Here is a 27,662-nt window from a genome sequence, read left to right on the forward strand (position 1 = left end):
CTTTTATAAAGGAGATTATAAAAAAAATATATGAAGAGTTAGCAATCTTTTATTTGCTTTTCTTGCCGATTCATGATGCTTTGTCCCTGAAAAACAGAGTTCAAATGATTCATTGTCTTGTTTCCTCACATTATTCTTGGTCCCCACCTCCTTGCATCAACTTGGTTCCCTTTTTCAGCTCCGTCTGCCCACGTGTGTGCACCCTGACGAGTAGGCAACTCACGATGGAATGGGGGAAGCTGCTGCAGGAAACCAAACGCTGTCGCTCAACCTGCTTCTTCTTGGTCACCTCGGTTATATCTTCTTCATAAATGACAGAGCCATGCCATTTGTCATATAAATATCACACACACCCCAATCTCACTGAAATGATCGTGAGACAACAGAAAATGTCCATGTTCAGAGTCCATCAGTACTCTGGGATTCCGGTATAGAGAAGAGACTTAGCATCTCCATCTCCAGTGGGTGCAGGTTGCCCCCTGTAATGACCAAAGAATGCAGTGGTTCTCCCAAGCTCACTGTGCACATCTGCTGTAACGTGCCTGCTGCAATTTTCTGGTCTTCAGCTCCCACTCTGGCTAAGCCGACACAGAGTGTCTCCTCAGTGATTGCTGTTTAAACAAGGGGGTTGGGAGGGAGACAGAGAGCAGCACGTCAGCTCAGCAAGTGCATCCATCTCCTTAGTCAACTTTCACAGTAACAGTGCACGCCCTGACTTCTGAAATGTCACTGCTGATTCACTACAGACCAGTCACGTTACCATTTGGAATTTCAAAGGTTAACCCAAGCTTATGATTTAACAACTGGGAAAAAAAACAGCTATATTTATACTCCATATAATGATATAATATTTATCCTAAAACAAGTTCTGAGTGTACATCTTAATGACACACACATACTATAAAGATTTCGGTTTAACTCTGTGTGTGTGTGTGTGTGTGTTGCTGTATGCACACATGTATGCATGCATGTATGTGCTTACAGGTCCCCATGAAGGCAGTAGAGGGAACTGGATCCCCTGAGGCTGGAATTACAGGTGGTTGGGAACCAGTCAATTACATGCTTGGAACCTAACTTGGGGCCTCTTTAAGAACAGCAAGTGCTTGTAAGGACTGAACCATCCCTCCTGCCCCAACACACTTATATTTTAAATAAATTCTTGACATACATTTATACTGACCAAGACACAGTCAAAATTAGGAGACTCAGAAAACTTCACTGATGTGAGTTTCTGCTCAGCCATCTAATTAAATACTAACTTCACTTTTTTTTTTTTAATTTTAAAAGATGTTTTATATCTTAAGTGGTAGCTGTGATAGAGTAGTTCTACCAACAAGGGTTAATACAATACAAGAGAACTTCATGAACTATAGATCGCATAACAAATAACAGGCATTTCTAGAGACTTAGGCTTTTAAATTCAGGAAAAAGATCCTTTTCTTTTCATGATCATTCACTTAGGTGCTACAGCTGGAGAGCTGACTTCTCATTGCTTTTATCCTTTGGTTAGGAAAGCTGTCCTCACTGACAAGTGAATTAAAAAGAAGTGGGACAGGATTCATACAAGGCAAAGAGGGCACTGAAAGAAACACAGCAGGGATAAAATGCAATGACGGGGCCAGCAGGAAGGCTCTCCCTGGAGGGAAAGGATTTGCTGCCATGCTTTGATGGCCTGAGTTCGATTCCTGGGACCCACATGGTGAATGAAGAGGCTCTTCAAATTTTTTTCCTCTGACTTCCACATGTACACTAGGGAAAGTGTGCACACACATGAAAATAAATACACGGAATAGAGACTTAAAAATAGAGAATGATGGCTCAAAACTACCTCAATGCATGTTTTCAAGAGCGGTCAGGAGCTCAAAAGACAGTGCCCATAGGAGAATGAGATAGGACCATTCAAGCTGTTCTCAGCAAACAGTCCAGTCCAGACACACTGTACTGTAGATCACACACTTGGTCTACCTATTAGGCATGCAAGATAAACTTTTGTCTTTATCCTAAAGAAAACTATTCTGTATTTCAGTGTTGTTCAGGAAAAAAGCAGAATAACTGTATTTATGTAGGACAGATAATATAGACTAGAAATGAGTGGTACCTAGCTCTCTATTTTATCAAACATTTATACATTAGCATTTTAACATAAAATCTGATTATAAGTCCTTGATAAGAAGTCATTTTTAAGAATTTAAATTATGACAGTTTTAGTTTGAAGAGCTTGAATCCTGTGGGATTTTAAATAAAAAACAAACAAACAAACACCAAGAAATAAGTAAGGAGGTAAAAGCACTGGCCCTGCTTAAGTGTGGTCTGCGTGTGTATCAAATATGGCGTATGTATCTGCAGGGATAACAGGAGGCTCTCACGGGCCCTAAGTACCTGGTTCCTCCCCGCGTGCTCTCTGGTTCTGAACAATCTCTAGAAGCTGCTGGGCCGCCTGGTTCACACTCATGTACCGAGGGGGTTCATAGATCTTTCTTCCTCTGTAAGCACAAGCCAGATGTCAGCCTTCTTTCCCGGTGTAGCATTCAGTGCAGGTCCACCCTAGGTCCTCCCTAGGTCCTCCTGAGTGGCATAGCTCTCACTCAGCAGCCTTCACATGATACCCACTGCTGTAGAAACCAAGTCTGGGTCCAGTGACTGAGTTTCTTAAACTTTTTCTGTTGTTCTACCTGAGCTGTCCCCAATGGCACCGCAATGACAGCAAGATGGACATTCTGACAAGGATACACATCTGAATCAAGGTTATGTTTATTAAAAGTGATGCTTTAGCTACAGCCATCCCAAGAGTCGAGGCAGCCTACACCCGGATGCTTCAGGGTTTGCTATTTTCATGGTGCTGGGTCTGGACCCAGGACCCAGAGCATGTTAGCCATTTTTGTATTAATATATTCTTATATTTTTTTTCTTTTTACTTCTAAGAAAAGGAACTATCAAGATCTAAAAATTCTCAGCAGTGATATATGTTTATTTCTGCATGCCTCAAAAGCCTGGAGAGTTTACCAAATGATCAATAACAAAAAAATGAGAGGTCCTGAAAGTTTCAGTCTGCACTGATCATTTTATTGTTCAACAATTCTCCAAGTCAATACTAACCAGCAGAAGCGTGGCAAACGCTCCAGGCACTACATGAGCCAGTTAGAGGCAAAGTTGGTTTTAATAACATGTAAACATATTTAATCTAATAATCACAACATTAGATTTGAATATCTAATTTATAAATAAGTATTAAACATTGTTTTATACCAAGTCTTTGAATCTGAGAGGCACTTTCAGCACATTTTCATTATTATGTTTTTATCAGAAATGTTTAGTATGTATATAAAATATATGGTCATAAAATAGACTTCTGAGGATACATTGGAGGGAGGGCATAACTAAATATATTGTACACATGTATGAAATTCTCAAGGAATAAAAGTATATTTAAAAATAGATTTATATAGTAAAGTTGTCTCAAACAGCCTGAAGGTTTTGAACTTACTAGTGTAAAATGAAACGAAACCTTGAGTTCCTCAGCTTCATCAGCCATATTCCAGGTGCTCACTGGCATGTGTGAGGGAGCTGCTGTAGTCCACGCTGCCTCCTCACTGAGAGAGGCATACACCTCATCCTCATACACAGAGGGAGTGAGCCCAAAGGCAGCAGCAAGCAGAAGCTGATGTCAGACTCAAAGCCAAGGGTTTGAACTCCCAACGCATTAACTGGTTCCACCCACATTTACTGGGTGACCATTAACTGCCCGTCACTGTTCTCAGTGTTGGAGCTATGAATTCTATTGTTTCTTTCACCCGATCACCCCGCTCTCTCTTTTGTATGAGGCAAATACTCACGGTGGAACTGTTCTGACAGCTCATTTCTCAAGCATCTATAGACTTGGGTAAATTGAAGTAGAACTCACGGACTTTGTCGGCGAATTAAAACAGAAGTGCTCCCCGTCAGCAGACTCACCTGATGAGGTTCTCCAGAGACTGCTCCTTCACTTTGATATCTGTAGGGAGTAAAACACCTCTTTCAGTTCAGTTATTTTACCACAAATCCTTCATCTTCCAGAGCCCTCTAAATGCAGATCTTTGAGTTTGTGGTGTCTGCTCAGATTTGTGTGTGGCTACTTTCCTGCTAAGGTTAGAGAGGAGTGGAAGCCTGTGGCTGCGGAAAGGCCCCATGCTAGAAAGCAAACAGGAGTTTGCCCTGACACCACCCTGCAGGGATCTAGTTCCTGCTGGAAAAGATAAGGGAAAGCATTAGCTAACAGCAGCATGTGCATTGCCTAATAGCTAATAGCTTATACTCCTACACTTATCTGTGTTGCAGGCATCAGACTATAGTAGCCAACGATGACACCTAGGTCAAAAATAGATTCTTAACATATTTTCAAAAGAAATGTTTGCTTTCTTACAAAGGGTACAACATACCATGATATGGAATGAATACTTTAGTAAAGGGCTTCCGGGGTCTATGCCAGATACCAGGTACAACAGCAACCTGCACACAATCACTGTACTCATGATGTCTGACAGGGCCCCATGGCAAAGATTTGGGCCTTAGCATACACTCCCACTGCTGCCTGGCTGAACTACTTGGAAATGCTGAAAAGCCAGACTGGCTCTGTGTCCTCACAGGAACTTCACACAAGGTCAACAGCTGCTTCCTGCTTTACATGCAAAATGAATGGTTCAGCCAAAGTTTGTTTCTGTGGAAATAAATATGTTACAACTGAAGAGTCTCTGACAGGCTTCTACAACTTTCTAAAGTGATAGCAAAAGCTTTCCTTATTGACAAATACTAAAAAGTTTACCTAGAAATTAAAACAACGATCAACCTCTTATCTGGTTTTCAATGTTTGTGGTACTAATGTTAAGGATTTCCCAAATGTGAAATATTATTTAATAGTTCTATTTGCTTGGCACATAAAAAAATGAAAGTTATTGAAAAAAATGGCCTCAGATACAATTTAGTAGTAGAAACCATGTTTTATTTTAAATGATGTCTTCAATACTAAGGTAAACACCTCTATTAACTCATTCATCGTGAACTTGTAAAACGTCACATGTTTACTGAAAGAGATGTAACCACAGATGTCTACTGAGAATGTGGGCATTGCTCCCCTACTACCTACTCCCAGGTCCATCTGAAACCAGTGCTTAAGCCAGTTATTTCATGCAGCCTTTGTTGATTTCCACTCTAATGCTTTGTACTTAAAAATATGTATGTAACTAATGTTCTACTAACCTCTAACAATATCACTTACATCTTGTCTTTAAATAAATTATAAATTCTTTAGTTTCCCACTAAGCTTTTTCTTCCTAATCCCCAAAGAGCAGACTCATAGCTGGCATTCAACAACTACATGCTAATTTAAATGATGAGATCCAAGGTTTGAGAATATGGAAGCCTGACACCCTACACTCCATACTCAAATAAATAAATGAAATTTAATAAGGCAAACAACAACTGCCTGAGTCATTTCATTGTCATGAAGAAACACCAGGACCAATTCTTATAAAACAAAGCACTTAACTGGGGCTTGCTAACAGTTTCAGAGGCTCAGTCCATTATCATCATATTAGGGAGCACGGCAGCATGCAGGCACATACAGTGCTGGAGAAGTAGCTGAGAATTCCACATTCTGATGTACAGGCAGCAGGAAGAAGATACAATGGGGAAACCTCAATGCCCACCCCCATTGACACACTTCCTCCAGTAAGGACATATCCACACCAACAGGCCACACCTCTTAATCCTTCTAATCCTTCCAGATTCCCACTCCCTGATGACTAAGCACTAAAATGCATGGGCTTATGGGGGCCATTCTTACTCAACCACCATCATAGTATAAACAACCAAAAAAAAAAAAAAAAAGGATTGACCGGGACTGGGGTTGGTATGATGGCTAAGCAAACACACATGCTTGCTGCTTACAAGGATGGTGTGAGTTTGATCCACAGGAGCTTTACAGTGTAAGGAGAGAGCTAATGAACTGATTCCACACGTTATCCTCTGACTTCCACACATGTGCTGTGGCATGTATATACACACATACAAATAGAATAATAAAGAACTCTACCCCAACTGGGTTGAGAAGCATTCTTCTCACAACCTCATGAGGAAGGGTGGTTTGTTTTATGGTTTTGTTGTCGTTTTTAATTTGACAATATGAAGGCAAAAGCCAAGAATTGCTTCTCAATTATTTTCTAGCTGGTAAGTAAAGACACTAGGATCTTATCTTCTGGTTCCAACTCTAAATATCATTTCAAGGTTAATTTAAGATGCCAGCTATGTTCTGGACATCTGGAGAAACATGAATATGTTCCCAGTATTCCTTTCTAGATTATATAAGCTTGGCAGAGGCTCTGAGACATGTGATATGTTGAACCTTGTGATCACTGCTAGAAGGCAAAGCCCACGCGCATCTGAAATGCAGGACTATTATCATGTTGCACAAGGCAGTCCCAGCCATCTATGTTACACAGGAAATAACCCTTGGGCACGACAGTACAGTGAAGGGAGCTGGGAATTGTGGGGCGTTTGGATTCTGTCCTGTAAATGAACGGTACTGGGAAAAGCTCAGTATTCAACATCATCTGCATAACAGCTTCTGACTAAATGATCTTGGAGTATCTTCCAGAAGGACCATTTTGTGATTTTGATGCACAATATCCTAGAAGCAGCAGAATAGTTGGTGACAAGAATAAATGCTGAACTGTAAGAACTATGGACAAACTTGTAAATGCAGACTCTTGTAAAGGATCTAGGCTACACTCGGGAGCAGCGCATCTCAGCATGGACATGGATTTATGTGGTATTTGGCGCTGAGCATCTGAAGAGCGCTGAGTGCATACACTGGCTAGCCTGTGTCCTTTCCCTGTCACCCCTACCTAGATATTTACTAGGTTTAGTTTTAGTTCTTATCACAAAATGAACATAGGAGACTTATGACAGCTGCACTGTGTGGGTTTCTAAGGCCTTCCCAACGCTCACCGAGTAAGCACAGTGTGTGCATGCCATTGGCCCGGTTCCTCTTCACCTTGTCAAAGAAGCTCTCTGGTCGCCAAGTGTCCGTCCAAAACACAATAGAAACTGTTTCTCCAAACCTGTACAACTAGAAAAAGAAAACCGTACTTAATGATACGACAATCACTACTGTTAGGTCAAGAACCCTGAAATCAGGCTGAAGACATGGTTTAGGCTGAGAGAAAGCTCAGCAGTCAATTGCTAGTATCACACTTGCAGGGAACCCAAGGCTGAGAAGCTCACAGTCACCAGCAACTCCAGCACCAGGAAGAAGTCAGCCCTCTGGCCTCTGTGGGCACCTGCACTGCATGATCTTACTGCTCCCATATACACATTGTAAACTAAAAATCAATCAATCAATCAATCAAACCTAAGAAAAAAAGAACACAGAAATAAAAATAGCTTTCAGGACTTACAATAGGTTTCAAAAGTTTAATATTCCCTTTCACTGATAAGACTAAGAACAATTGACTAACCTAAGGTCACACAGCTAAAAATAAATAAATACACAAACTTAGGTTTGAACATAGGTTCTTATCCATAATATCAGCTCAATAAAATCACAACCCACATACTCACTCCTGCTACTGATTTCAACCTACACCCTCCCGATTTAATAATATCTTTGCCTTTCATGTGAAAGTCCACCGATAAGGACCTTTCTCAAAATCTCCATCTCACCCCAGTAGTTCACCTCATTTCCCTATCACTATAACCAAGAAACTTGACTTTTTAAAGCACGAGCTACACTAGCCCACTCAAGCACAGTGAAGCTTTAGAGGCTGGATCTGTAACTCGCTAGCTGTGCAGGAACAGTGCCAATACAACCCATCCCCAGCTATGGGATCAACTGACACATAACCATTATTCACATGGTGAAGTTACATATTAATATTATAATAGTGTTTATAGGGGCATTGTACAAAAGAGATCTGTTTTCCAAGACAATGTACAGGAAAGCACAATGCTAAAGTTAGAGAATGACTCAATTCTTAAACAGTTTAATAAGACTTATAAGAAATTACAAAAGCATAGACGTTGAAAATCTAGAAACAGGTCACAGATTAGAAAGCATTTAACTTTCCTGAGCCTTGTGTTCTTCTGTGTAAACAGGAGCTGGGTCCCAAGTAGGCGCTGGTGATGCTGTTTCCCGTACCACAGCTTCCTTCTCACCTGGGTTTCAGAAGCTGTGGCTAGAGATGCCAGAAAGCAGACAGGAAGGAAGCGAGAAAAGGTGGGGCACTCTGGGCATCCCTCCCTATGGCTCCAGAGCAGCTAACAGGTCTCAGGCTCTGTATACTGGGGTCTTACAAGCTTACAGTCACGTCACTTCTTGAGTCCTGAAGGGATGGTCATCACATCCTTAGTATGATACAGACTCCAATTTACCTATTAAGGAGCTTTATTCTCAAAGCCCATTTGAAAGTTATCCAAACAAATCATCCTCAGAGAAGCCAAGCTACATGTGACATGCTGTAAGAGCTGTGTTCACAGGTCACTGTACAAAGACCATGCTGCTCCAAGTATTCAGGTGGTGACTTCCTGCCCTGTCTAGCAGGATTTCCTCTGTCCTGTGTGAAACCAATTTACCCAACAAAGAGTGACTATAAATCACCTACTATGTGCAAGGAACATAGTAGACAAATGTTTAAAATGATGAGGAAATGAATCTCTGGCCCAGTGAAAAAGGTGATAGCTCACAGAGCTGACAAAGGCTCTGGGCTCACACAGTGGTTCTGGTTAGCTATGAGGTCAGTGATAAATCAAATGATACCTTGGATCTGGAAAGGACCTTCCTGCACAGTGAGCATAATCAGAATCCTTGTAAAGATTGAATATTCAAGTGCATACTGAGTACCCAGTTATGCCTCGAAACACGGCTAGGGCTTAGTATATGATGTAATAATGTTCATGACTAAATGAAGATGTTCTGAACTGCTATGTCTTGATAAAATCAAACTGCTCTCTTTATTAGCTGAGATCAAAAATACTAAATATGCACAACTACTCTTAGTACAAGTTCAACTAGACATCTTAGAGGGGACTTATCACCTCCCATCAAACTTGAAACACTTATCCCATAAAAGCCTTCAGAAGAAAACTGTATTTTCATATACTTAAGAGGCTCTAACATTTAAAGAAACATGGAAACAAAACCAAGGAAGCAAGGAAGCTAAGTTCTTTATTCAAAGAGAGAGTGAGCAAGCCTTGACTAGAGAATTGGGATGCTAGTCACATCTAACAGAACGGAGTGTTCTGTGTGAAAGACTGTGAACTGCCTGCCCCATCTCACTTAGGCACTGCCTTTAGGACCCTGATTTATAACTGTGGCTACTCTGCCTCCTGTGGCAAGGGTGCAAACTTCTTCAATGAATGCTGGAACATTATGCAAACAGTTTCACCACTGAGATGCTAGTACCTCAAAGAACAGAAAGATCAGCTCTCTGCGTTTCACAACGGAAGGTCTTACCAGTAAACTGTAAAAAGCAACTGGAGCAAATCTCAGCAGCAAGAATTAAGGTTGCAGAAGCCTGAACAGCAGCTGTCTGACAGCTCGGGCCTGTGTGCTACCACCATCCTTCCCGACAATATTATTGTTTCAAATCTGGCAATGTTACTGCTTTAAACCTAAGTTGGAAAACTGCAAAAGCAGCTACTTTTTCAGAAATACTAGGGGAATCATAGATCTGATCTGCTTTCATCTGCAATAACTTAGAGAGAAAGCAGCCAATCTAACTTGATACTGGATCATGTTTTGCTAAAGAAAAAAGAAAAACAAAATCAGGAAGACAGAACCCTTCATCCATCCAACCAGCCATCGTGTAAGGTACTAACTATTGAGACGGAGGGAGAGGATGCATAAGAAAGATGACTACCAGGCTGTAACCCGTCCCTGCTGATATGACACGTGGACACGACCTATTCTGAGAGGACATCTGTCACACTCAGAGAAAAAGCACCCGAAAGAGTCCAGAAAGACAGACTGTGAAGTGAAAGTTAAAGAGAAAAAAGGGATGAAGGTGCAGGGGTGAGCACGGGGAAGAATGAGGATGGACTACGTAACAGGGTGTCTTAAACAATTACCTAGAAAGAGGAGCTATACCTGGCTTGCCTCTAATCTGCAGCTCACATTTCTGATAGCTTCCCCAGCACCCAGTCCATTGACTCCAGCTGCATAAGTCCCAAGGATGCTGACTACTCACACAGCTCTCCACTGCTTTGAGCCCCTGACACCACTTGTCTGAATGGCTCTGACAGCCTCAAAGTCACCTCACTGCCACCACCACTGCCATCTACTCACAAGTCCAGACTCAACATTGTTACATTTATGCATCTATTTAGTGTGTATGCACACATGTGCAGACATGCATGTGGCACACAAAGACCACCTGTGCAAGTTGGATCTCTTTCCACACTGTAGGTTCTGGGCGCTTTTACCTCCTGAGCCATCATGTACAGTACAAGTACCCAGTACAGGTACTCTGTAGAAGTCTACTCTATTAGGATGTAACACTTGTTATCCTGTCTTTAAAATATTTTCTGTGGTTTACTGTTTTCTTAAATGTGATATATATACACAGATTAGAAATTGTAATTTGCTGAAAGAAATCCACTAGGTTCCACATGTAGGTTAAATCTGTGAACATGAAGAGAAAGCAAAGTCAGCAGAAAGCCCAAACTGCCTACCACAAACCCACAGACTCAAGAACGACTAGTTTTCTTGTCTGTTCAGAGTACTGATCCTGGAGACATTTTGTTGTCATTGCTCTTATCCAGAATGAAGTTTATTTCATTGATATTACATTGATTTTTGCTGATACTAAGATTATAAATATGGCTACACATGAGGTACATATGTTGACTATGACATGTCACAGAAGAACTATAAAAATATTTGATTTCATATGTAAGTGGGAATCCATTTGTGGACTAACTATAAAGCATTCTATTTCAAAGACAATAACAGATTTGGAAAGCAGAAGACACATAAGCAGTCTGCCTCAGGAAATACCGGTTTTGCATAGGCTGTTTTTATGGTGCTGTGATAAATGCAATGGGGAAAGTGAAGGTGAGTAAGCTAAAGAACTGATGGTGACTATGTGACCGCCAACAGTGCATGTGGGAGAGAGCACCTGTGACCCCCGACACTGCACGTGGCTGAGGCATCTGCCAAGCTATCTGAGCACAACAGCTCAGTGAGACCCACAAGCTAAAAAGAGCAATGACTCGGTGCTGGAAAACAGTGGGTAGAGGAGCTGCGGTGGTACACATGGCATGCCAGCACTTGGGAGACTAAGGTAGAGAGATGGCGAGGTCATAGCCAGCCTCGGCCATATAACCAGGCCATGTCTCAGAACATTAAACCAAGGGCCAGCAAGCTGGCTCAGAGGGTAAAGCCACCTGCCTCTCTCTAATTGTAATGACCTGACTTTGGCCCCTGAGATGCACATGGTGAAAGGACTGAACCTATAATCCCATGACCTATATGTATTTACTATGACACACATGCACCCCACCACACACACAAATTAAAAGGCAAATTACACGGAAGGAAAATAAAAATAAACAAATTAAAATAGAAACAAAATCAAAATAAAGTTAAATAAAAATTAAAAAACAAAGTTAATGGGAATAGAAAATGTTTAATAACTATGCTAATGAGTTGTTAAATAATAAGACAGAGCTTAGTGAGTTCTGTGGCGACGACCATGCAGAGCTCTGCTCTCTTCATTACCCAGCTCAGTGTCCCTTTGTGGTGCTGTGTTTTCATCCATTAGTACATACATGTGTCCTAGACCACAATGAAGCTACCTGATGCTGGAAAGCCTAACAGTAGGAATACTACAGCATCAACAGTAACAAGTATTAGTGTCATGGGATGAAAACAGAAAACAGGCTGTTACTTTTTGAAAGTAATATACACTTTTCTCGAGTAGACGTGCATTATATAAACAAAGGAACACATGGCAATACTTAGGCAACAGCCAGAGAAAGTGGAAGTGTTTCACAACAGCCAGAGAAAGTGGAAGTGTTTCACAAGAATGAGGAAGTTAGACTACAATCCGCAAGGTCCTGGAGGACAGGTTCATTACTGCATCCGAAGGCGCTTACCCAGCAGGCACTGAGTAGAGATACAGTATTTGCTGAATGGATGTCTAACTTGTAAGCTTCTAAAACAGAAATTTTCACTAAGGATGATACTTGTGGTACGGAACCCTATGACCCACCACTGCCATCAATAACACTGACCAACAACAATCTCCCGCTGTCCAATCAACTACCACGATAAGGAGACTACGCAGTAGTCTCAGTAGACTCCTCTAATTCTGAACAGTCCTGGCCAGCTCCTTCAGAAAATAACAAAAATAGACCAGCTTCAGAGGGGCGACACACCGACAGTGGAAAAGCCTGTGCCCTCTTGGGTTAGGAGTCTGTAGCTCCTCTGCACTGAGGTGAAGATGACAGGAGGCATGTTTGCTAGGTCTTCCACGGCACTCCAAGCAGGCCTTCGTTACAACAACTTGATGCCTGTTTTTGAAATTGTGACAAAGCATTCAGAGATGTCAGGACACCTCCCAAAAGTGAAACCTACTTCCCTTTACAATCTTAAGCAAGAGAACATAAGGAAGAGCCCGCTAACATTCTCCATCTGGCAGGTGTATTTCCGGTAACCAGCGTCTGCTCTCTCAGTCAATACATTCACTTTCTAAGATCTTTACTGGCTTGTGTTGGTGGTTCTCAAGGCGTGTCCTACATATGCAGCAGCACTTGAGTACTCGCTAAAATGTAAATGCTCTTGGAGCTCGAGATGGCTCTGCAGAGGAGCAGGGCACAGCCGGCTCCGCACAAACGCTATCATTCCACAGACAGATACTATGACATAAGACAGGGACAGAGTCACAGCTGTCTAGAGAAAGACATAGTCAATCATGAAAGCTAAATCTTTTAAAGCAATATATTAAACATAAATACAATCTAGGGGCTTATATGGAAACGGTCAAATCTCACAGCAAATCCCTTCCCAAACAGACCTCCTCAGTCACCTCTTGAAACAATTCAAGATTGTAAGGACAGAGCGAGCAAATATAGTCCTTAGTCCGCACAACAGATACATGTCGGAGGTATTTGGTTTTTAATGTTTAAGAAAATTAAAAAAAAAAAAACAATACTTGTGGGGAAACACAATAAAGGGCTACTTTCTTCACAAGGCCGAAAATTAAAACCAATATGAAAAGTGTATACACCATTAATCTGAATTTCTGCGTCATTTTTTTAATCACATATTAATTTATTTCTTCTTGTGTGGTTTTTTGTTTTGTTTTTTTTTGTTGTTGTTGTTGTTTTGTTTTTAGTAACCATTAAATCTTTCAAGGTATTATACTGCCCAAAGGGAAGTTTGTTTTGTTTTAGTTTATTTTTTGTCTTTTCATTCCATCTCTGTTACCAACTCAGAAACATTTCTAGGAGTCCATTTTCTCTACCCCGCACGTTCTTTGTAGCATTAACATTTTAGAGTTCCGCCCTGCTCCAATATAGAAATGCTTTCAACTATACAGACAAACCGGCAAGAGTTGTAGTGTACATTTTAAACAAAAAGCATACAAATTTTTCCACCAGTGCACATGTAATAAATAAGACCAAGGGGTTAAGTACCAAACAGACTCGTGTAAATGTTTTATGTGTATTAATTAGTCAATAAAACTAAGATTTCTTCCGAAGTAACAAGTAGCTGGTTTTAACATTCTTTGTAAACATTCATTGAACTGGAGAGGGGGCATGCCATACCATGCACATGGGAATCAGCTTGCAAGAGTCAGCGCTCCCTCCTCCATGTGGGTGGGTCCCAGAGTTAGAACTCAGGCTGCTGCACTTGGAGGCATAGTCACTGGTCTATCTCATGGTACCAAATGTATCTTTTAAAGAATATCCAGCCAGAGGTGATGGATTTCAGCAAGATATATCAGGAAAGGCGTTATTTCATGGATGCTAAGATGCACTTTTTTTTTTTTCCTATTAAGATCCATAGAGATTGAGTATGTCCTCATAGACAGTTTCTTAAAAGGTACTGCTGCCTACTATGCAGGGACCACAGCGGCCATGGATTGTTCGGGTCTGAGCATCAGAACAGATACCATACTGGGGAAGTGGCTGCCGACAGCTTAAGACTCAGTCCTGGAAACATCAATAGAGCACTCTTTCCAGCTCTCTGAGCCACAACTGTTAGAGTTTAAAGTAACTAACCACACACCAGCACTTGTGACACGGCCTTAATGCCTTCATCACTGGCTTACAACTCCGCATTCATTTAAGAAACACAGCATCACTTGCTCTCAGTGAAAGAGAAAGGGATACTGTGTGGAAAACTCAGGCTCGACCGTACTGATGAGGTCACTGAAAGACCACAAAAAGCGTTTAGGAATACTTAATGCAATGTGGTTAATCTTTCCTTTTTATGTACGTACAAGATTACATAAAGTTAAAATAATTCTGTAGCTAAGTTTATATGGCCTGTTGAAAGAAAGGGCTAAAAAAAAAGAGAGAGAGAACTGCAAGAAAGGAAAGATAATAAATTATAGGGAAACAGTATTTAAAAATCCAGCATATTGATGAAGAGTACATTCTCAAAAATTTAAGCTTTTCAGTTCATGAAATAACAATAAAATCAACTTAATAGCTTACAGGGAAACAGAACATTCTTGCTATGTTCCATCTAACACTTCCTTTGTGGCATTACCTGTAAACCACAGCAGCCTACAGCGTTCATTATGGAGGCATTGTGAATAACTTGATAAGGGATGCCCAACTTTGTTGCTCTCAGAATAAGATCACTGTGTGTTGTAGCCCTGTAGTGAGAAAATAGGTTGAGTTAAGTGAATGGCATTAATCTTCCATCCAACTCATGAATTCAAGTCAAAGAGACAACTGTTCTTCCTCGGATTCCACTAGGCACCTGCAGTGGTCCTTTATTTGGGTCTTTTAGGGATGCAGTGTTCGTCTATCCACATCCCTCACAAGATGGAATTCCAATGGCAGCACTGACAGAAAGGGACATGCCATGTCCTGATATCTGCTAAAGATGCTTCAAGTATATAAACTCAGCAATTTGATTCTTGTCTCAGACTTCTTTAGATTAGTTTTAAGAAACTTTAGCTGGCCGTTAGTAATGAATCCAACTGGCATTTCAATACATGTATATGAGTAATGATCAAAGTGACTTATTACCTCATTTATCATTTTCCTGTGTTCAGAATACTCAGACTCTCCTTTACTATTTATTTCAGAATATCCAATTGTCACCAACCACAGTTTCCTCTGCATTGTAAGTTATTAGAATTGCTCTGTCTCCACTTCGCCCCGTGCCAGTGCCCGTGCCAGTGCCGACCATCATCACTCCAGCCCCTTCCCCAGGACTCTTCCCAGGCATCGGGAACAGTTATCCTAATAGCTATTTCTATACATTAATGTTTGGCTTCCACATGGAAGTGGAACAACTTACATGACTGAGTTCTCCCCTTTACAGTTCTATACGTGGTGCAGCTAAACCAATTCTGCCCCACTGGGATTTGTTTTCATATCTTAAAACTACAGGTAAAACACGGGACATGTTCACAGCCTGTTGGTCCTTCAATGTATTAAAATTCTGCCTGATAGAATCCCATTTGGAGTTCATAATTATGTGCAATCTTTCCATCTGTAGGTCCTTTCAGTCTGGTTACTGTATATAGTGTGTGTGTGTGTGTGTTCTGACTATTAACTTTCCTTTTTGAAATGTGTGATTATACCTAAGTAGGCTGGCAGTGGTGTGGGGGAAGGGAGTTTATGTACATATAAATTGAATACTGTGACATGTAATCTCACATCAATTTAGAATGGCATTACTAGAGGTTTTTGTCATCTTGATAAAAATGCTAAGCCCTACTGGGGAAAGCAACATTAGCATGTTTGAGAAAGTACTTAGAAATAAGCAGAATCTGTCAACTGGTCAATGCATACCAAGTAGGCAGATCAAGGGCTTACACCCCATGAGGCAGCCAGCTACAGATTAAAACGTGCCCACCAGGGAAGCCTGTGTTCAATCACACAACATAAAATAAAACCAGTATAAAAATTATCAGCAATTTCATTTATAGTAAGTGTTTAAAAAAATAACAAGAATGTCAAATGTAAAGAATGTTTTTAATACTACCTTGAACAGAATCTTACTACCGAATTTAAGTACAAGGAAAAGTAAATTAGTTATTTGATGAGGGTGTTATTTTTTTTTATTTAAATTGCCTTATGGCTGAGTTACTTAAATAGATGAAAGAAAAACTAGTTTAAAATTTATCATCATCACAAACTCATTTGAAATAATCAGTAAACAACACACACACAGATAGGCTTACTATCCACCAAATGTAGGAACTGATCTACATAACCAGAACTAGTCAGGACATTTTGCCTTAACAGCACACTTGTTATATCGAATTGTTTTAAAGGCAATTTCAAAAAAAGATGCAAAATGATGCAGTTGATGGAAACACCCAGGTACATGAAGGAAGGCATCTGTAGCAATGCTACCATGATGGGGGGAGGCAGCGGGGGGATAGAGTGGGCCAGAGGGGACCTGGTGGGGGGGGGTTGGAAATTTACTGTTTCAAAATGGATGGAAACAATCAAGAGCTACCAGAAACATTATAAGTTGAAATGTCATTTGAAAGTTGCTTTATGCCGGGCGTGGTGGCGCACGCCTTTAATCCCAGCACTCGGGAGGCAAAGGCAAGCGGATTTCTGAGTTCGAGGCCAGTCTGGTCTACAAAGTAAGTGCCAGGACAGCCAGGGCTACACAGAGAAACCCTGTCTTGACTATCTTTTTTTTTTTTTTTTTTTTTTTTTTGGTTTTTCGAGACAGGATTTCTCTGTGTAGCCCTGGCTGTCCTGGAACTCACTTTGTAGACCAGGCTGGCCTCGAACTCAGAAATCCACCTGCCTCTGCCTCCCGAGTGCTGGGATTAAAGGCGTGCGCCACCACGCCTGGCTCTGAAACCCTGTCTTGAAAAACCGAAAAAAAAAAAAAAGAAAGTTGCTTTATATGCTAGAAAATGTCTATATCTACAGATCTTTAATTTTATTTTAAAACCTATCTACCACAAAGAGATAATGCAAATTGTAGAAAAGAAACTGAATGTCCGTACACATTTGTATAACAAGCTTTATGTATTTTGGAGAAACCAACAGCTTTATTTGTATTGCTGAACAGAACAGACTAATATATTGACGCCGTGTACTGGACAGTTAGCTATTGAGTACCAAATGCGGGTCAGATATGTTACACAGAGAGGACAGGTCAATAAAGGAACAGCTGTACACGTGTTCCACTAAGGAAAAGATACACAGCATGAAAATAAAAATTACAAATTCAGTATATATATTTGTAGTTACAGTGTATGTTAAAATATAAAATGAATAATGAAACAGAGCCAACATTAGAAAGGTCTTTAATGATAACTCCTTCTATGGACAGTAAGGAACAGATTGCCTGATACTCTTGGTATCTCCGCATGTCTAAGCTGGGTATTGATGTACCATTTAGAATCAGTACACTGGCCTGTGGTTAATTTCTACTTCCCTTTCAATAGCCTGGATCCAAGAGGAGTGGGGAGTTTATGGCTTTTAATTATCTCTTTATAGGTTCCCAGGCTGTCACAGTAAACACTCTCCTATCTAACCCATCTTGCCCATCACCTTTTCACATGCCACTCAAGGAAACAGAAAGATGCTTGAACTTAAACATTTTGTCATACATATTGTAATAAAAATGCTAGTATCTTGTTGCATTTCATGTTTTTCCTGGTTTCAGCAAGTCAATGAATGTGTTCATCATGGTCTGACTAATGAGACAAAATTTTAGTGTAGTTATGTGCCTTCAGTCCCAGTTAGTCACTTAGAAAGCTGAGGTAGGAGAATCACTTGAGTAAGGCTAGCCTGGGCAGCATACTGAGATCTCATTTTAAAAATAAAACTCAGGAACAAACATATTTAATTAACTAATTGGATTTAATGACATCTTTCTTAACATCCCGTTTCCAACTATATCTGACCAGGAACCCAGCAGCTACAGTGTAGGAAACATTACTTAAACTTTACTCTAACACGAAGCTCTAGATAGTCAGTCACTGAGATGGGACAAATTAATTAAAAGAGTTTCAAAGGAACAAAACAGAGTGGAACAGTCCCAAAGAATCTACAGTTAGCAACTGGATGACACCTGGAAGGCAGAGGCCAGAGGACCAGAAGGAGCTCCAGGCTGGTTTTGGACACTAATGGTAGCCTGGGTTGCAGGAGATTATCTCAAACCCAGGTAGATGAGCAAGTCCTCAAATAGTGCAACACTGCAAACACACCTGAGAAACGTCCACCGTAAAACTTATGGTCTAACAGCAATGACAAACGTACCCTAGGGAAAGTAGAGATTCACAGAATGAAGCACACCACTGCAATCGTCAGGAAGCCACTTGCTCAGCAACAGTTTTCTTTTTTTTTTTTTTTTTGGTTTTTCGAGACAGGGTTTCTCTGTGTAGCCCTGGCTGTCCTGGAACTCACTTTGTAGACCAGGCTGGCCTCGAACTCAGAAATCCGCCTGCCTCTGCCTCCCGAGTGCTGGGATTAAAGGCGTGCGCCACCACGCCCGGCCTAGCAACAGTTTTCTTTGCACATCATTGTCCCCCTTCCTTCCCACCACCCACCCTGCAGGCCTCTTTAGAACCTTATCCAGATCCAACTCGACACCCACTCACGCACATTCTTCTACTAGCATACTTGCATCTTTTCCAGCTTCTGTAATGACATCCTGTTGTTTCCCCCTCTGCTCTGGCCACAGAGCACAGAATGCCTACCTTTCCTAGGGCTTTTTTTTGTTCCTAGGTTTGTCTTCTCTGGGGATCCTACCCACTCTTCTAGCTTTAAATACCACCCATATATCAGTGACTTCATGAGCACAATGACCTGCTTTCCTGCTTCTAAAACCAGTCCTTAAGTCAGAATTCTTTCCTTCTTTTTCCCTATCTATTAAATCCATACAATGCCTTTCTTCTAAATATGTTCTATACTGTTCCTTTCTTCCTTCATTAGAAACACCCCTGCCTCCTTAAAAATCTACTCACACTAAGCAAGTCAAACATTTTTTTAAAAAAATTATGGTTTTTCTTGCTTTAAAATCCTCCAAAGGTTTACCACTGTCTTTCAAATAAGATTCCTCATCCCTTCAAAGCCTTAGCGATGGACAGCTCCTGTGTATCTGTGTAGCACCTTCTTATTCCCTCCACCCCCTGCTCTAGCCACTGTGGCCTTCAGCACCTTCCCCAGTCTTCTGCCTGCTCTGCCTGGAACGACAGGCCTCTGACCCCATTTCAGTCTCTTGCTTATGTAGAACCTTCAAAGAAAGGCTTTCCCATATGACCCTGCATAGGTAAGTCTCTCTCTACCTCTCTCCCCTCCTCTGTACAGACTTCCCCAAACTCAATTCTTTCTTTTTCCGTGATTACTGTTGACCCCTCCTACTCAACCATGAGTCTGCATCTTGCCAACTCAGTAAAATAGAACTTCATATCCCAGGAGGTGTATGAAAAAGATCGGGGTGAACAGGTAACTGTCAGTTCAAAATATGCTTGTCTTTCTTTATTGACTTTCGGTAAACTATTCCAAAGTTCTTCAATTAATATTAATCAATAGCAACTGCATGCCAAGTATTATGAATAAAACAAGAGAGCTAGAGACATGAAGGACTATCTACAAACCCACATGTAGTAAAGGCACGTAGTTATTGTAAAATATTGTGAGGAACTGTGTGAAAGCTGGCAGAGTGAGGGCTTAAGTCTAAAGTATCCCCTGAAAAGACTCATAGACTGTGGTTTGTTCCCCAGCGACCTGGGGTGCTATCTGGGAGGTTCTGCATATTTCAGAAGGTAGGACTACCTGAAGCAGAGTGCTGGGGACAGGTCCTTGGTGGCATCTTGTCTCTGGCCCCTTTTTGTGTCTACCTCATTCTCTCTCAGCTTCCTGTCTGGCATGAGATGAAGCCGCTCCTCTATCACCTGCTACCTCTGTCATGAGGTTATACCCAAGAGCATGGGGCCAGGCAACCCCAGTTTGAAACCCCTCAAACCATGAACCATAATAAATCTTTCCTCTTGCTGCTCCCTGGGGAACTTTGGTCATGGTTCCATAAGGTAACGAATACAGCCATCAATAATAACCCCAATCTACCAAGTGGAACTATAACTTCAGGTTGGAGTGGGAAAGGACCATTCATGGAGAGCCGTGAGCTGCAGATGTGGGGGCCTCTGACAGACACAGGTGAAGGGAGGAGCCCGATCTAAGGTGTGAGAGTGAAAGAGTGTGATGTCATGTGTTGGCTGGCATCTGTGTGTTCTCAGGACCCAGACTTGAAGAAAAGGTTGGGAAATTTTCCATATTTGGCTAATAACGGACTTGCACAGTTTTCAGCTGATGTTTTCACATTGTTAAGGCTTTACACATACATATTTGACCATAACATGGGAAATGAGTTAAAAGTTTGTATGTCTATATGCAGACCAAGAAAAGGGGGCAGAATATATTAACCTGGTTAAAATAATATATTAAAAGTAAAAAGAAATAAAAGAATATGAAAAATCTAGGTAATAATAAATAAATAAATAAATAGATAAAAACCAACTGTTGTATTTCTCAGAATATGGTGAAAACTTTTTTTTATTTGTTTATATAGTCCTAAGTTCTCTAGAATAAAAAAACTACTTAAAAATATAATGTGAATGAGATAATATAAAGTATAAACTCCAATTTTTTATTATATCAGTAGATAACAAATTTTACTTTTTTAAGTGGTTAGACTAGTTTTAATGCTTACTCTAGATTTCTTTACTTATTTCATCTAGCCTGGCAAATTTGTGGGCTGACACCAGTCTAGAAGCCTTGCTTTGAGCAGCAATTTTACTGTAAAATGGACACTATTAGTGACTGAGCCAGCTCATCAGGTGACTGTAAGATCTGCAGTACCACCATGTTAGGAAGTCTGGGCCGGAGTTTCTCTATAAAAGTCACAGATTTTAAACAGATGGAGTCAACGTATTACTGAGAAAATTCTATATAAAAGGAGACATTTGCCGGATAAGATTTTTTTATTTTCTTTTCCTTTTATTATCCTATTGCTAAAAAGAAAGAGAAAGGTAGTATGAAGCCTTAATTTTACAGAAAACAATGTTAGACAGGGGCTAAAGTAATTTAAATATTTTATAGTGACTTCCCAATATAATTTGCAATTAAATATAATAATCATACAGATTCTCTGGCCCTGCATACTGACATAAATTATTTTCTTTATGACAGACGCAAAACAATGTAACTCCATTGTTTTGAGAAATATCCTTGATGGTGGGCCCAGAGTGATTTAATTGTCCTTATGTTCCCCAAATCTGTGACATAAATCTTGGGTCACCAGCTGTAGACAAAGAACTCTTGTGTTTGGCTTGACACTAGAGATTGATGAGGCTTGACTAGACAAGTAGAGACCCATCTTCTTGGTAATGAGGAGGAGCAGTGCTCCCAATGGAGAAGGGACATTGAAATCAGAGGTTTGATAAATGATAAATCCAAGGCAAGTAAGTGACAGCATTATTGCCAAATATTAGATTATTAAAAGAGAAGGGGCGGGGGAAGCCTAGAACAAAGGAAGCCAAAGATGGCTGCAATTATCAAAGCAAATGGAGACCTGACTTTCGATAGTGTAGAGCCTTATTTAATAATGACACACTAGTTAAAGGTGTCTGACACCTTTATAACCCTGTACAAAGACAAAGGCACAAAAGAAACAAATGCTGGACTTAACGCTTACTAGGATCATACTTACGATGTCATTTTTAACAAGTAGACACTCTTCATGGAAAATTTTTAAGTAAAATTCAGGTAAACTTATCAGGCCCTGACAAAGAAATGTTTGAGCAGAATAATCATTGCTGATAAATAGAAACTCACAATGTCTATTTTCACTTACCCAAATGGATCACCAACCACAAGGAATGCAACATCACTGACATCTGCATCCTTAAAAATATTATCTGCTTCTTGTTCTACTTCTTCTCTGTCAGCAAGAATCAATTTTCTTCCATAAAACTCTTCCTACAGATTGAAGTAGGATATCAAAATATCAAAATGATATACAGGCGAGGCTTTAACACACACACACACACCCTATGCAGAACAATCTTTGTCTAGAACTGGGTGCAGATACTGGCAACCGTCCAAACACGTATCAGTCGAAGCAACTCATCAGTGAGCCAGCACTCCATATCATGATGCAATTAAACTCTGTCTTTGGGGCTAGCATCATATCCCTAGAGAAAGCAGACCTCTTAACATCTGAGGCCTCTAAATTTGTGTCTAATAGACTAGGCAGAACACTAAAGGATGAACAGAGAATATGTATTCATGAGCCCTATTCCAGAAACATGAAAATATGGAATACATTAGCAATAATGATACATGGTAGTGCAGATGTTTCTACCAATTTTGGTGTGCAGGAGATAATAAAAGGCAATGTCAATAAGAAATGACAGAAAAATTACAATTTAGCTGTTCACAAAAAAATGAACAGTCTTATATAACTATAGGAAAAGAAATGAATTTAAATACAAAGGAAGTTCCCACCCAAGCTGTTTTGTCAATTAATTTCTTGAAGTTCAATTCTAGAGAACAAAGGTAGGAGAGTGAGCCAGTGAACTGGTATGATACTGTTTAATGATATTATGCAAGATCATATAACTGAATCTTATAACTGAGTTCCCATGCAATTCAAACATGGAAGAAGATGCATAAATAAGTATATAAAATTATTCCTTCACACTGAGAAGTCTGGGTTATTAAAAGTTGCAGGGATGCTACAGTTAAAGAGTAATGGTATCCAAGATTGATCAAACAAGGAAATCCATGAGAAATAAGTATCCAAAGATAAATGCTACAATTCCAAATGTGGGAATTATTTCTAACACCTACATAAAATCTATTACCCAGACGAGAAAACAACCTCACCCTATAGAACTGTTTCAGAAACTCATAATAACACTGCTTACATTGATAAAATAAAAATGCATTCTTTATTTTCACTTTTGCTGTGTGCCTTTTTCTTAATCATTATTCTTTACATGTTTAACTTCCACTTTAGAAACCAGAAAACTTACAGTCCCAGGACGACTGCATCCATATATCTCAGAGAACACACGTGGTCACTGGATACCAAGTACAATGGTCTTTATTCAACTAACGTACCCTGAAAACGATCAAGAAGCCACATGCCACCAGCGTAATGCTAACCATAATCCGGGCTCCTACATATGGAGGGCAGAGGACAACTGGAAGGAGTTGGTTCTCTTCTTTTACCATGTGGGCTCAGGAACTGGTTTAGATTATGGGTTTCCAGGACACCAGTTTAAATAACCGGTTATTTATTTCAGTTATTTACAGACATATTATAGCTTCTTCCTCCCACTACTTTCATAAATTACTTAAGTCTTTCATTAAGTTTTCTTAGGTATAATGCAGACAGACCCTGAACCACTTGCAGACTGTACTGCTTATACATTTTTACATAAAGTACAAATGCATTCAACAAATAAGCACGTAAGATTTAAAGGATCAACAGTAATTACCTGAAGGAAGCTAAAGTTGCATATACCAAAAATAATGATAACTCTTACTCAGGTCTGCTATCTCTACATTTCTTTTGGAGACTATATTAAAACACTACAACAACAGTGAACAGACAAACTTGGAATTTCTTTAGCAACATCTGTATGTGCCTTTTATATAATCTTGACTGGCTAATTATTAACAAAATGAAAGCATATGTTCATTATAGAAAATAGAGCTATCTTTTCCCTGCAATATAATGATCTTTAGCTGAAACCAGACTTCATAAAGATATACATCAACAGTTTCAAAAAAAACTCAGTTTGTTTTAACAAGAAAATGTGCAAATGAAAAACAGATTGAAGAGAAAGAGGTTCTACAACTGTACTGGAAATCTAAGGCATGAACTTATAAATGAGTGACTTGAGGCGGATGGTACAGATGGGATCCTGTGGCAAGCCACTCAGGGAAGAACAGGAACTAAGAACCTAGAGGACATGAAGACAATACTAGAAGAAGTCTGTAATAAAATAAGATACAGTCCAAACCATTTTGCTTGCTATAACTTCTCTGTTATACTTTGTGTAGTTACTATCTAAAGCTAAGAAGGCAGAGAGAATGTATGAAAGTCTGGAAGGATAATTCTCAACTCAGAGATACTTTAGTTTGAATGTTGTTCTGTCACTATCTGTATGATATTGGACAAGTTTTGGAACATCCCACAAAATGGGAGCAGTAACTATAGAGGGCTGGGTATTGTAGCTCTGTGGCAGAGCAATTATGGAGCATGTTGAGAGACCCTGGGCTCAATTCCAAGCACTGTCAGGAAAATAAACAAAACAGCAAAATAAATGTTCCAAAAATATCAACACTTATCACTATGAAATAACAGATGTTCTGGTACCTTAAAAAAAATTACACAAAATTTACTTACAGGTAAGGTCAGCCCAGACCCCTAATAATTACATTTATGCTTAGGGGAAAACCTTGAAAATTAATATTTACTAACACTTATAATTTATAAAGCATTTTCACATACACCTTAATAAATACTATCTAACTTTCAATTGGTTATTTTTTTCTTTGACAAATGGAGAAACTAGCATTTAGAAATTTGGAAATATATCTGCTAGCAGCTAAAATGTCTAAAAACTTATGTGATGGACACTGTTCTGAGAGCCTAGAAGGCAAACACATCCTGACCTCAATTTATAAGAAATTAAATGTACAGGAATTGTCTAGGGACATGTCACAAGGCAAAACAAGTTATATCCCAATTTTGCTCTAAGCTATTGTCTAATATTCTTTTGTTTTTTAGTATGGGGGGGGGGGTGAGACAGGATTTCTCTGTGTAGCCCTGGCTGTCCTGGAACTCACTCTGTAGACCAGGCTGGCCTCGAACAGAAACCTGCCTGCCTCTGCCTCCCAAGTGCTGGGATTAAAGGTGTGTGCCACGACTGCCTGTCTTCCTTTTTTGTTTGTTTTTGTTTTAGAGACAGGGTTTCTCTGTGTAGCCCTGGCTGTTTTTAATATTCTATTCGATTAACCTGCCAATCAGTTATCTATTTTCTCAAATGGTTTTAAATCCATTATAGTTTCTGATCACTGATCCAAGACATATTTCTATCATCTTGAAGTAAGTATAAACACCGACACGTGTGGCCAGCAAGTCAAACTGACCATTAGACACTACCTTTTTTTTTTTTTTTTTCTAATTCATGACCAACTTAAGAAGAAGCCTAGTTAGTATTCAAGATTTTTAACATAACTCTGAAACCTTCAAAATTCTGAGTTGTGAATCTGAGAGATATGACCGGAAGTTCTCTGGTCCACACTTTTATATGGAAGACTTGACAATTAAAAAAAAAAAAAAAAAACCCTTCCTCTCCTCCCCTAACAACACATCAGTATTTTATCTCAATATATGGTTCACTTTAAGTTTGACAATCAAGCAGATTCTTGTTGTACTCATTATTTACATATTTACCCTGCTTAAGGTATATAGCGCACTAATAAATCCTCTGGTTACTTAGTCACTCTATATGTACATGTGGGAATGACAGCCTTCCTGGGAGAGTACACGTAAGGTCTCTTTGGATATGTCGCAGACAAAAAAATGAGATCGCTGCTCCCTATGGAACTACTTCAAAGACGGAAGCTTTCAGATTGCTTGCTGAATGTATAAGCAACTCATTAAGCCTGTGTCAGCACCTCATTAGCACTCAACTCGGAAAGGATTTCTGGCTAGCTCATGAAATAACGGATTTGATAACTATCCCCAAGAGTGTAAAATAACTTTTTTTTTTTATTTACTGCACAAAATTAGACTTGTAAAGTAGGACAAACTACCGTTTCATTTCCCAAGTCACTGAGTATGAAGTAGATCTTAATGGACAGGGTGTGTGTTTTACAGGGGCTAAAAAAAAAAAAAAAGCAGACGCTTAGAGTCTGTGCAGTCTAGGGTAGGAGAATCGGACGCTAGCTAGATGTCTTCCCCAGAGGCCTGGGGACTTTAATCACGTACCAGGGCTTCCTTCCCTACAGTCAGGACTGAGGTGTAGGCTTCCAGATACACGCGACTGCATCGTCTCACAACTTCCAGGCCCTTGACCGTGATGTCCTTGGCATCTCCCAGGCCCAAGCCGATCAAGTAAAGCATTCCGAACTCCAGGGATGGGGAGACTGCAGAGCTAAGTGAACAACAGAAAAACGTCAGCTAACACCGGGGACCTAAAGTCTAGGGATGAAGATAAAAACCAAGGTGGCACCCTGCGTGCGTCCGACACTCCTGCATACTCTTAGAAAATAATGGAATGACTGTTTTAAAAAGTGTGATCCGATTACCCGCTTAGAGACTCGGAGGTGATTCGCTGACGTCCCTCAAAAGTCTCACTGCAGCCTTTCTATAATTCAGTCCCCAAACCATGTGCCCATCAGGGACAGAGCTTCCGGGTCTCACCTAACGGCGCCGTAAAGCGCAGAGCCCTTCACAGCACTTTACGACTGGCAGGAGGCGGAGAAGACAGACCCCTCCAGGAACCAGCGATGGAGCAATCGCATCCCCCGGCAAGGCTCACCAGGACTAGCTGACTCCGGGGCAGGGGTCAAGGGTCAGGAATGGGTCCAGCTGTGCGCCTGGAAAGGACCCAGCGTGCCCACGCTCCCGGCAAGCCAGGGCTCAAACATCCCCAAAGGGCGTCCGGGCTGATGACGATAGTTCCCAATCGCCCTCCAGACGCACACTGGCTGGAACAACCGCAGGGACTTCCCTGACCGACCCGGCGTTTGCTCAGCTTTGAATTCCCGCTCTGTAGATCTGTCGCAATTTAACCAGAGGTCACCCTGGTGAGGGGACAGGTTGGCTTGCCCTGCTGAGTGTGGTTGTTAAGTTCCCAGGGGGGGGAGGGGAGGGCTGTGACTCCTTCTAGGGGTTTGTCCCTGGGATCTGATACCAGAATGCCTCAAGGGAATCTGCCTTAGTCACCCTCGGTGGAGAGTGACCTTTTCAGAGTGCTCAAGGGATGACTAAGTACGAATGTGATGACATATACGGATGAAAAATGCCATAATGAAGCCCATCACTTAGTATGCTAACCAAAGGATAATTTTTAAAAAGAAAGTAGTTCTATGACGGGAAGCGCATAACAAAAAGGAAAGTGCTTTAAACCTCTCCGCGGTTGTTGGAGAGATTCTTAAAGATTGGTTACACCCAGCTCCAGGAAGCGAAAAGTTTAGACTGAAGATGCTCTTCCTAAATTCACTGGTAACTTTATCCAAGTTGGGAAGACAGTTCATTGCTTCTCTTGGCACAATATAATGGCCTTTCAGATTTTTCCTGCTTCCTTAAGTCTAGCCTTTTCCTCCAAGGGTGCACGAAACACTGATTCTCCCTGTTCCCACTAAATTGATTTATTCTTTGCACCATATTAAAATACATACGTACACCTCAAAATAGATCATGGTGTAAATGGAAAGGCCTAAAATTA

The 27,662-nt window shown here is 40.5% G+C and overlaps 1 protein-coding gene across 2 annotated transcripts; it reads right to left on the bottom strand.

The window, feature by feature from the left end:
• Positions 1 to 31: 31 nt before the first annotated feature.
• Positions 32 to 26,933, bottom strand: Dph5 (diphthamide biosynthesis 5). 2 transcript variants are annotated; one of them, XM_021158212.3, is made up of 8 exons: positions 26,636 to 26,933; positions 26,201 to 26,366; positions 22,046 to 22,170; positions 14,750 to 14,858; positions 6,982 to 7,102; positions 3,952 to 3,991; positions 2,380 to 2,483; positions 32 to 611 (listed from the first exon to the last, which is right to left on the bottom strand). In XM_021158212.3, exons 2-8 carry the CDS (start codon positions 26,333 to 26,335, stop codon positions 400 to 402), a joined length of 846 nt encoding a protein of 281 aa, XP_021013871.1. In that variant the 5' UTR covers positions 26,336 to 26,366; positions 26,636 to 26,933; the 3' UTR covers positions 32 to 399. The 2 variants fall into 2 exon arrangements, with proteins under 2 accessions (XP_021013871.1, XP_021013870.1); XM_021158211.2 differs by lacking the exon at positions 26,636 to 26,933 and adding an exon at positions 26,521 to 26,629.
• Positions 26,934 to 27,662: the final 729 nt, after the last annotated feature.

This window comes from Mus caroli, unplaced genomic scaffold (genome assembly GCF_978045245.1).
Source record: "Mus caroli unplaced genomic scaffold, Mus_caroli_1 scaffold_3, whole genome shotgun sequence".
In the NCBI taxonomy this organism is placed as follows: domain Eukaryota; kingdom Metazoa; phylum Chordata; class Mammalia; order Rodentia; family Muridae; genus Mus; species Mus caroli.